This window comes from Parasteatoda tepidariorum, chromosome 2 (genome assembly GCF_043381705.1).
Source record: "Parasteatoda tepidariorum isolate YZ-2023 chromosome 2, CAS_Ptep_4.0, whole genome shotgun sequence".
In the NCBI taxonomy this organism is placed as follows: Eukaryota; Metazoa; Arthropoda; class Arachnida; order Araneae; family Theridiidae; genus Parasteatoda; species Parasteatoda tepidariorum.
In genome coordinates this window covers 83,249,045-83,261,189 of record NC_092205.1, presented here as the reverse complement: position 1 = coordinate 83,261,189, position 12,145 = coordinate 83,249,045, and the positions used below count along the sequence as shown (strand labels likewise).

General features: G+C 27.4%; 1 protein-coding gene across 1 annotated transcript; it reads right to left on the bottom strand.

Moving 5' to 3' along the window:
* Nucleotides 1-4,214: 4,214 nt before the first annotated feature.
* LOC107453390 (U9-ctenitoxin-Pr1a) lies at nucleotides 4,215-12,145 on the bottom strand. Its single transcript, XM_043044776.2, has 5 exons — nucleotides 11,999-12,145; nucleotides 9,801-9,912; nucleotides 8,378-8,454; nucleotides 7,332-7,378; nucleotides 4,215-4,330 (listed from the first exon to the last, which is right to left on the bottom strand). Exons 1-4 carry the CDS (start codon nucleotides 12,035-12,037, stop codon nucleotides 7,352-7,354), a joined length of 255 nt encoding a protein of 84 aa, XP_042900710.1. The 5' UTR covers nucleotides 12,038-12,145; the 3' UTR covers nucleotides 4,215-4,330; nucleotides 7,332-7,351.

Below are 12,145 nucleotides of genomic sequence, written 5' to 3'. Positions count from 1 at the left end.
CTGGGATGCAACATGTTAAACATTAAACCGTCTCTTAAGTATCGAAGACGCATTTAAATGTTTGAATATTCATCATTGTGTTGCAGAAATTCCAGTGGCTCAATTTGACATTGATAAGGAACTTTTAAAAAAAATTGATAATATAACAATAAATATGTCATAGAGTTTAGAATGTTTTAATAATGCATTCCAAAATGTCATATTGAAAGTCTGAAAATTTAAATCTGAAATGTGTTATCTGAAGTCTATTGAATTGGGTTCGTATTTTAAGGATGTTCTACATATGTTTGCGGGAAAAATATGAAAAATATTGAATTCAAAAACGATTTTTTGTGTATCCACTCTTAGAATTTAAAATAAACGGGGTAAAATCAATTTTAAGTATGCAAAATTGTTGTTAATTATGCCGTTTTCCAATCAGCAAGCTTGTTTGAAATCAAGCGAATTTTTAATGCATTTCTTGTTTTTTTTAAAGTGGCGCCATCTATGGCCAAGAGTACGACTTTAGCCACACAAACGCCACTGCCTGTTTTATAGGGAGTACCAATCATACTTCATTCATTCACAGATGGTATTTTTGACCTCAACCAGAGAGTGATCAATCTTCAATTCAATGCCCCTAGAGGTAATGATTTGTAATGGGAACTTGAAGGACTTTGTGATCCAGGCAGATTTCATGTGCACCTGTCACCAATTAACAAAAAGGGATTTTTTGGCCAGTGAAATTATGCAAAATAAAAATGGGTACATCTTAATAACTCTTGATCTAATGATTTGTTTTTACCTACTAAGATGCAATTTTAATTATTGGAGCACCTAACCTTAAATGGGCCAAAATATTCTATGAATGGTTAACCTATTCTATGGATGGCATGGGGTTACTATTTGTCATAAAAACTCCAGATTATTACTTCCGATACATAAATTATAGAAAACTCTTATGAATGGTTAAATTTCTCGTAAATTTAAACACAAATTACAATAATTAAACTTCCTAGAATATCCAGCCTGTTCACACATCGCCAACAAACGTAATATAAGCGAAGGGATACACCGGAAGTTTCCTATATTTCTTCCGGTTTTATGATGCTTGTTATTGTTTTAAGTTACAAAATCAAACCCAAACATATACGCTTTCTGAATAAACTTACCTTCTTTCGACAGATTTGAGTTCTTGACTCTCGAAATACGAAGAGTAGACGCAATCTACTGTCCATCATGCATGATTTTTAATCACAATATTAAAAAATAATCTTTTAGCAGATGATAAAAATTATGTGAGAATGATAAAAATTATGTCAAAAACAAGACATTCGTAATAAGTACCTAGCAAAGTATCTTGAGCATTCCAAAAAATCATTCGTAAGATGCATCATTTACATAAAAAAAAACACTATTTATCAAGTTTATTTGAGGTAATAATAATTTTTGGAAATGAAAACAACTTAAATTAAATATATTTCACATTTTTTAATATTTGCATGAAGGCTAACGTTATAATATGAAAATACAAAAGAAAAAATGTGAAGATATTTACAAGTTAAAGACAAAGCTAGGTAAAATAAATAAGGAAAGATATTTTTTTATTTATTTATGTTGCTGTTATTTATGTCACTTACCAATACCAGGAAGCCTGCCTGAAATCAGGCGAATTTTTAAGGCTGTGGGTGCGTTTCTTATTTTTTCAGTGGCACCATCTATAGCTACGAATACGACTTCAGTCACACACGTCACAGCCCGTTTTACAGGGTGGACCAATCATACTCCATTTATTCATCCACAGATAGTAATTTTAACCTGAACAGGAGAACAATCAATCTCCAACTCAGTATCCCTAGAGGTATTGATTTGTTATAGGAACTTGGAGGACTTTGTGACCCTGTTAGATTTCACGTGCACTAGGCACCATTTAATACACGGGGATTCTTCGGCCGGCGGAAATCGAACTAACGTTGTCACGAACACGAACCCAACTTCCTACCAACCACGCTATCTTGGCCTTTATTTATGTAATTGCCTTTATTTATGTGCCTTTATTTATGTGTCCTGGACACGTGCTCGAATGCCCTTCCGTAAATCAATCGCTTATTTGAATATATTTAAGATTATTTTAAATGTTTGAGCATTTATCCTCACTTTGCAGTAAACATCATGTAATTTGAACGTATACTTTTTTAATAATCTTTTTAGTTATTTATTTTTAAAAAAAGAAGTTGCTTGTGTCCACACTATTCCCATGACCAACCATATGTGTGTACAAGCTGTAAAATTGCTAATTGTTAAAAAAATTACTAACCTTGAACAATAAATAATCGAGTTTAACCAATAAAATGAGCAAAAAATTTTAAATAAAGTAAATACTTAATAAAATTATTCAAATTTAGTAAATAAATATCCAAATAAATACTGTGTTAGTCAAACCCCTTTTTTAAAACATAAAGCTAATATCGAAAAATCCACAGTAACCTTAGAGTAATTAAATACATTAACCTTACAGAAACTAAATATAGTAACTATATAACATTGTAATGCAATATCCAAATTAGCACTGTAGATTCATTTCGCTTAAACTCATTATCGATAAAGTAAAAACGAGTATGAAAGTTTTAAATGTGTAAATGAATCAAAATTATTTTATTTCTCTCAGAAACCTAAAAAAAATCATAAGAATTATATTAATATGATTATTATTCATCACACCACTATTTTTATTTATTTATTTTAATTTTAAGATAAAAAGTGAGAGATTGCGCATTCTACAAAATACTAATTACTCGTAGACGATTTTTTATATTTATTTCTTGTTTCAAATTTATTATTTTAATTTTTTTAAATTTTAAAAAATAAAATTGCATTTAATATCAAGCTGAAAATGTAGTGGCTCCATCTGTCGGTCTGTTACTATTAATTATTGATAAGAGATTTAAAACGAATAACACAGTAATGTTCGTTGAAAAATTTGATATAAATCAAATATCCGAAAAATAAAATGTAAATAAATACTGCCAGGTGAAATTAAAAACGATCATGTCACATTAATATTACTTTATTACACAGAATTTAACGAATAATACTACTAACTCATTGATGGGTTTAATATAGTACCTCATTGAGTGATTTAAAATTTGTAAAAGTAATAGAAAATTTACCTAAACAAAAATTATCGTTTCTTTAAATATGTAATATAATTTTTAATCATATTTTATCTGCAACGAAAAATCGTAAATCTTCATTCACTTTTTAATCTATTAACTATAATCACATTTAATAAATACTAACAATAAATTCATAACAATAAATTCATGTCATAAATTCCTGCAGATTTTAATTTTTCTTAATGCTTGCTCCATTGTTAGAAGGAAAAAAAATTACACAATAAAAGAGGCAATTTACTTTTAAAAAGTTCAGGGTTTTCAATCAGCTAGCAGTATTTATATTTAATAAGACTTCAATTTTTTTTTAATATTTCCTAAATAGTTAGTTACAAAATAACATTATTTATAAAATAACCTTTTACTAATGAAAGTTTTTTCCTGATTCATCCATATTTTATGTTACGTACATCTCAATATCGATTATTGGCATTATATTTGTGTACTGTGCGATAAAAAAACAGATGTCCTGATTAACTTTTGATTCAATGATCCTATCTTCTCGTACAAAGACACAATATTATGTTTCGTGAGTTAAACCTTAAAATATGTTAATTAATTAATGCATACGTTAATTTTATATTGCTACAGAAACGAAACATTCTTTCTTTCAGCAAATATGTCCTGTATTCGGCGGATTCGAATTTATGTGTCTCAAAATATCGAGTACTCGCTATCCGGTAAAAATTGTTTCTATAGTTAAGTCGGGAGATTTCACTTTCCATTTTGAATTTTTTTTTTTTTTAATTTCTGCTTTGAACAAAAATGACATATTGATACAGACAGGGTTTCTCTTTAATTCAACATTTTCAGTTGTTATTCATTTTTTAAATATTAAGACAATACGAAAATTCCATCTATCACCTATCAATTAAATATGTAGTTAATAAATTAATTTAAAAAATTAACAAATATATCACAAACTATTTGTGTTAATTCAATGAAATAGTAGCATGAAAAGATTCTGCAGATTTCAAAACTTGTTGGATTCTTACTATAAGCACCAAATGCTTTGATCGCATTTAAAGTATAAAATAATGTACTAAATTCGACCACACAGAGAACATTATCAAAAAATATTTTATTTTCATTGTTACATTTAGTTCAACTGTACAATATATGCATACAGCACATACTGTTAACAACTAAAATGGTTTCTTAATGCATCTCTTTGACTTCTAAAAAACAAAAAGAGTAAATAATAACATCATTTATTAATGAATAATTTCATAATATGTAGTGAGGTTCAAATAAACATTTCCCGTTTTATATTCAGTCAAGAAAAATTATAATTAATTGCAAACATAATTGTGTAAAAGATCTCTTTTGATTCAATAATGACAATTTTGACAAAAATGTAACAAAGTTAGAGAACAAGATTAACGTGATAGAAAATAATCTGAAGGATACATATTGGGTAAATTTAATAATCTGAAGGTAATCGAAAAGGTAAATAGAAAATAATCTGAAGGTAAATAGGTTGGTAAGATTAAAAATTAAATAATCTTATTTGTTAATAAAAAACAGGAATAATCTGTAAATAATGTTCACAAAATAATTTCACTTAACAAATAACACTTACCATTTTTCCCAACAAAAACTGTGTTTAGGAAAATTCTTGTGATTAAAAAAATATTAGATAAATAAATAATAAATAAATAAATAAATAATAAATAAATAAATAAATAATAAATAAATAAATAAATAAATAAATAAATAATAAATAAATAAATAATAAGAATGCTTTTGTATAAAATGATAATAATAATAATATTACAAAAAATTTTGCTAACTTATTTTTAAATTTTGAGATACAAATATTTCAAGGAAATTCCTAAATTTTTTTAATTTTAGAGTGTTTATCACTGAAATTCTACTCAATAAAAAATGTTGGTGCAAAGCCCCCTATTGGTGCAAAGATGCCCCTCCCCCCTTTAGGTGTTGAGGTAAACTAAATACATTTTAAGTACAGAACTGTATACTGTACGAAATTCCGGATCAAATTACAGTATAAAATACCGGAGCTTTGGGTGCATCATCCGTAAATTCCATTTTACCGTAAAATCCATTTTACGGTAAAATTAACTTTCAATAAATTAATTACTTAATTTTCATTGACGTATTTTCATTCACACTATTTTTAATTTTTATGAAGTTTCTGGGTAAATGTTGCACTTTATTTGTGTTACTTTACATTCTTAACTTCATGTTTTAATCAAAATCTGAAATAATCAAAAATATATTGAGATCTAAAATAAAACACATTCCGGAAAATTTAAACTATTTTTAGTAAAAAAATATGAGTTTTAATTTGAATGTATCCACATATCGCTGAAATTCTAAGCTGTAAAAAATATTGTTGTACAATTACCCCCACTTTTGATGTTGAAGTAATCTAAATGCATTTTTAAGAACAGAACTGTACACTGTAAAAAATTCTAGATCAAATTCCTGACTAAAGTACTGGCGCTTTGGGTGCATCATCAGTAAAATCCATTTCATCCTAAAATCCATTTTTACCGTAAAATTAACTTTCATTAAAATAATTACTTAATCTTCACTGACGAATACACTATTTTCTATTTTTATGAAGATTCTGGGTAAATGTTATACTTCATTTGTGTTACTTTACATTCGTAACTCCATATTTTAAATCAAAATCTAAAATAATCGAAAAATATATTGAAATCTAAAATAAAACACATTCCAGAAAATTCAAACTATTTTAAATAAAACAAAAATCCTTAATGTGTCGAAATAGTATTTCTTTTTTTCATTTCAATAAATGATTTTAGTGATTTATCCAATTAAATCTACTTTTTGTTTGTTCTAACTTCCTTATATTTTCTCGTGTAAAAGTGTTTTCCTTTCCGTATACATATAAGTAGTTGGGTATTTATCATTTAACACAGTGTTTCCCAAAGTGTGGTACTCGTACCCCCAGGGGTACCGGAACAGTTTAGCGGGGGTACGCGTTCTTATGCGAAATATCTTGCAACAAACGAAAATTTCAAAAAATTTTATTTAAAAACAGAGCTAGTCATGAGCTAGTTTGCGATTACGTATTTTTCTATTGGCTATTTTTTGCAGAATTAACAGTTAGTAATTAGTGGTGTCAACAGCTAGCTGTGATTTTTAACTTTTCTGCAATTTTTAATGGTAAAAAATACATTCATTTTTTTAATAGTGGTACACAGCGTTACAAAACATTTAAAAAGGGTACGCCAAAGTTAAAAGTTTGGGAAACACTGATTTAACATAAATACATTTAGAAGTTTTTCATCCTTGTATTTATTATAAATGTTCTAAATAGATTTTTAATTATTTTGTCTAAATAGTGATGTATTTTCCTGACAAAGATATTCAAATAAATTTTATTTCCAGTACTAAAGGTTTAACGCCTTACCCCACGTCGATAACCCTCTAATCCATACCTATTTAAAATGATAATGGTATTATAGGTCATAATGCTATAGATCAGGGGTGGCAAACCTTTATGCACCAACGTGCCAAGTTTTCTAAAAAAATTGTTTAATGAGGTCATAGAGGTGCCGACAAATAGTTTTGACTTCGTGATTATTGGGTAAATAATAATACTAAATACTATCAACTCAAAACTCTTTGCTTACTACGAAAAAAAAATTTTGCAATGTCTCAGTTATAAGCGTAATTCAACATAAAGTAACATCAGTGTGACGTATGTTGTTGCAGATTAGATGACAAATAACTTATATTAAGGTTATAAGACGTTAGTTAAACAGAACTGTTAATTTTTTTTGCTAGTTATTTATTGTTAGCTTGGAGTTTTTTTATGGTTATTAATTGTTTTCTTAGCATTAATTGTTAATTTTTTCCGTTAATTTTTTGTGAATTTTAATTTAATTGTTAATATGCTTCATAGTGAACTTTGTGATCGGTGGCGTGCCCAAAATATTGTGTCGAGTGCCACAAATGGCACGCGTGCCATTGGTTCGCCATCCCTGCTATAGATGGTCCATTTGATGCTTGTGTTATATTTGTTAAAGGTTTGAAGCAAATAAAATTACAATTTACTTTTTATAAGGTTTTTATTTATCGGAATAATAAATAAAAACTTTTTTCATTCATAGAAATATGTATGAAAACTTATTCAATTATTAATATAATTTTACTTGAAATTCAAAAGGAATGTATACTTACAATTGATTCAGAAAAAAATATTACTCTTTTTGACATCTGTTGATTACCTATATAATGATTTTTGGGATAAGTATTAGCAATCTGCTGTTCTAAGTGTTTATAAAATGACACTATGCATAGAAAAAATCAAGGTCCCATTTTTATCAAAATACATGCGCAAAATAATTGTATCAATTGTTAAATAAGTTGTTCATGTGTGGTATATAAACATTGAATGAGATTAATCGTAAATGAGTGTACAAAACGAATACATAAAAAAAATCGTTTCATTGATTTATATTTTTCGTAACAGACACTAGAATCTTTCGATCGAATCACCCCCAAAAATATCATAATTTTTCTTTGGCACTCTTTATTAATTTTTAAAAAAAAGTGGTTACTATCTATTCTAAGTATAATGTATTAACTAACCATAATGTATTAAGTACACTGAGAAAAAAAATTCGTGTACTACCAATTAATTACATTTCTTGCGACAACAAAAAAAAACATAATTTTGGAAATAAAGCATTAAATATCCGGAATTTAAAGCATACATTTAGTAATTTTTTTCCATTCATATGACAACGGTTTACCGAAAATTCTGGTTTTCCAAAGTTCTCTTTGCCACGCATTTTGAAAAACAAAACTGAAAAGTCAATTTGACTGAGTAAATATTTTTTTTTTTGCATGGTCAGAGATATCATTATAAAATTTACATACTTTACCACGTTAATCAAATTTTATCACACTCTATAAAACTATATTTTATTAATAATTTTGCAAACATCGTTACCAAAACACCTCGGTAAAAATTACCGAGATTTTTGGTCTTTCCATAGACCCAGAAACATGGTAAATTTTACCATATATTCTGGTAGTTTTGACCATACTTTTTTTCCCAGAACACTATAGCCCCCACTATAAAGCAATAAAAATTTATAACTATATGAATTCTAAAGAAATTATTTTAAAATTTATCTATAACCTTTCACGTGATTTACGGAAAATTTACTAGCTTTATTTTATAGATGCAATAGATAGTAAGTTAACATGCATTAACTTACGCTGCAGAACATGCCGTCGCTGCATGGACATGCCACTTTGTAATTTTCAGCTTTGTTTCGAGGTTCACAAGGCTCACCTGAATAGGGAAATAAAACAAATATTTAAAAGGAAAAAAAATTTAATAAAAAGTTAAGCAAAACACAAATAAAAGGCTATTTACAATAAACGTGTAAATTAAACATTACAAGTGTTGTACAAAAATATTTGTAACAATTCATATACATAAATTTAATTAGTGAATTTACTAAAAGGTATCATTAATGGCTTACGTATGAATCTAAATGTCAATATTAGGTTTATTAACGGTTAACATTAACGATTCTTAAACATTTTTAACATTTTATGATGATTCTTACTGAAAGGTATCATTAATTGCTTAGGAATGAATCTAAATGTCAATATCAGGTTTATTAACGGTTAACATTAACAATTCTCAAACATTTTATACATTTTATGATGATTCTTACTGAAAGGTATCACTAATTGCTTAGGAATGAATCTAAATGTTAATATTAGGTTTATTAACGGTTAACATTAACAATTCTCAAACATTTTTAACATTTTATGATGATTCTTACCTTACTGAAAGGTATCATTAATTGCTTAGGTATGAATCTAAATGTAAATATTAGGTTTATTAACGGTAAACATTAACAATTCTTAAACATTTTTAACATTTTATGATGATTCTTACTGAAAGGTATCCGATTCTCAAAAGTAAGTAACAAAACGTTAATATTAGATTTATTAACGTAATTGTTGAGAATGCGTATACATAAATTTAAACATTTTATTATGATTTTTACTGAAAAATATCATAATAACAGAAATTTGATGCAAAACGTTATTTAGAAACTTTCCAAAAAAAAAAGTATGTTTTTTTTCTTTTAAGCAATAAGAAATATTTCCGGGATGTTTTATATCTTTTTGTATCTCTTCGTAAATCAAAAAAATATTATACGTCTTTCTCTTTTTAGATATTACTTTTAGGCATATGCTCATAAGCTGTTCTATTCAGACCAACTCTACGTATTTTTTTGTCTAAAAATACAAAGACGGGATTTTTTTTTGCGTATTACTCTAATAAATTAACATTATTTTAATTAAATAATGGTTAATTACAAACTAAATAAAAAAATTCTTTCTATTCATTTGTATTGCTCTTGGCATTAAACCAGCATACTACGTCAAATTTAAACGTAACTCCTTTTTAAAAACTATTTTTAGTATAGAAATAATATGTCGTCTACAAAAGACACACTAAGTTTTAGTTTAAACCTAAGATAAGGATATTTCATTTCAATAATGGCATTTTAAAAAAAAATACCTTAAACATAATAAAATTCATTAGGTTATTGCAGCTGCTGGTGGACATGTTTTTGCATATTTTTATTTTATAAATTTTTAAAGTAGACTACATACCTTCATCAGCTAATCGTCTACAGTACCGATGGTAGAATCCTCCTGAACAGCACATCCCTTCACCACAATGGGGTAAAGAACCACAGTACCCATCACCTAAACTTACTCCAACCTGCAACAATTCTCCAAAGCTTATTATAACAAGCCCAAATTACCAATAACAGTTAAAGTTGTGTTGAAAATAAGCTCCCCGGGCGAAAAATTAGTGATCTTTAAAGGATTAATTAAAGGAATTTTTTTAACCGTTCATTTCCGCCTCTAAACTTAATAACCGTTTGGGGTATAACCGTTAGAAACTGAGACCTCAAGATTTTGCCAAGTACTTCCCAACCCAAGAACACAATCTCTGAGGGTTTGATGATAAAAGTCTGCCAAATAGTAGAAATCATAATTTTGGCATTTTACCCACTATCCTAACATGTTCCACAGACTTTTTAAAGGGTTGAAGTCAGGTGATTATGCAGGTTAGTAGAGATGTAATAGGGTTGACTTTAAGACAAAAACTGAATCAACCATAATGCTGGCTCTTGTTAGTGAACTGTAGAAAATTCCGGATCAAATTAGAGTAAAAAGTACCGGCACTTAACAGTAATTTGATCCGGAAAATCTTACAACAATGGCAAATCGGTACAATCTTACAATCTACCTGTTCATACCCGTTCTTTTTACCATGAATTTCATTTTTACCGGAACATACTACGGAACAAAAAACCTAATACTCCGTAATTTTTACAGTAATGATTAACATAAAATCGTTGAATTTAATTAAATAAATATTGAAACATAAATTACGGTATAATATTTTACTGCAAAAATTAGATTTTGCTGTTAAAATGGATTTCGCGGCTAAAATGGATTTTAGGGTAAAATGAATATTGCAGTAAATTGGATTTTGTGGTAAAAATTAATTTTACGGTAAAATGGATTTTGCGGTAAAATAAATTTTATGGATGATGCACCCAAAGTGCCGGTACTCAATAACCTAATTTTATCGAATTTTTAGCTGTGTTGTTACCTGAACTAGTAAGAAACATTTCCCCAAACATCACAAATTCTGTTCCGTTATAAAATCATATCTTGTACAAATTCAGAAATAGTTACCTCTTTCTTTTGTCCTATTAGTTTAACCCGTTAAATAAATAAAAGGAAATCGCTGACTAGTGTACACGACGTAGCAATGTGTTGATTTCAAGAATAAAACATTTGATATTTCAAAAGTATGAGTATATTTTTCAAGATTTTTCAATATGACAGTTCATGTGATAGTCTTAGTTCCTTTTCTAAGATGAAAATGAGAAAAGAAAAGAACTCTTTGCAGCACTTAAAAAAAATAATTATAAAAATCAACATACTGTAGAACCTATCAGTATAGAACAATTTCGGGAAACGAATTACAAAACATCTTTTTCCAATTAAAACCAGTACAAATAAAACATGGTTCAAATTTCGAAACAGGCATTTTATTTCATAATAGATCTATCAGTAAATACAATGCATACAAAATCAGTAAATACAATGTATTTTATTTTTTCTCAAAAAAAGTTTGTCCTCTATGTTAAGATTTAGATTACGAACTAAAACATCGAAAACGGTACTGGGCGAAAAATTATTTTCGAACGCTAAAGTAAACACGAATACATTATTTTCTCACTGAAAAAGCTTGCATGTTTAATTTTCGAATTCGTTTTTTTATGAAAAAAAATTCACAATAAATTCTTAAAAATTAAGTCATTTATCACTGCAAAGAATTTTACAAAAACAATAATCAGATAGTAGTAAACAATTGGATTGATAGACTAACCTTTCTAAATCTGTCAAAACAAAACAAAAATATAAGCAAATTTTTAAAAACAACTATTTAATTAACCACATTTTATTACTTCGAGCATAATTTTTTTTAAATTTATTTTGAGTATTTAGTTTCTATTCATTTCTACTCAAATTTATTTTGAGTATTTAGTTTCTATTCATTTCTATTCAAATTTATTTTGAGTATTTAGTTTCTATTCATTTCTACTCAAATTTATTTTGAGTATTTAGATTCTATTCATTTCTACTCAAATTTATTTTGAGTATTTAGTTTCAATCCTCAAACTAACTTTACATTTTTATACAGTTTAAACTATTTAATTTTTTAGAAATTTATATTCATTGAATTACAAACTGATACTAATAAAATTAAGAAGAATCCAACTTACGACGCAAGCAAGAAGAAATAAAACAAAAAGGTGTTTCATTTTGCTGACCTATATTTCTCTCTGCAAGCTAAATCAGTGTAAAAATTACGTCCTTACAGTCCATTTAAATCAAGTTTTTATCACATGTATACGAAAAAATAACACCTG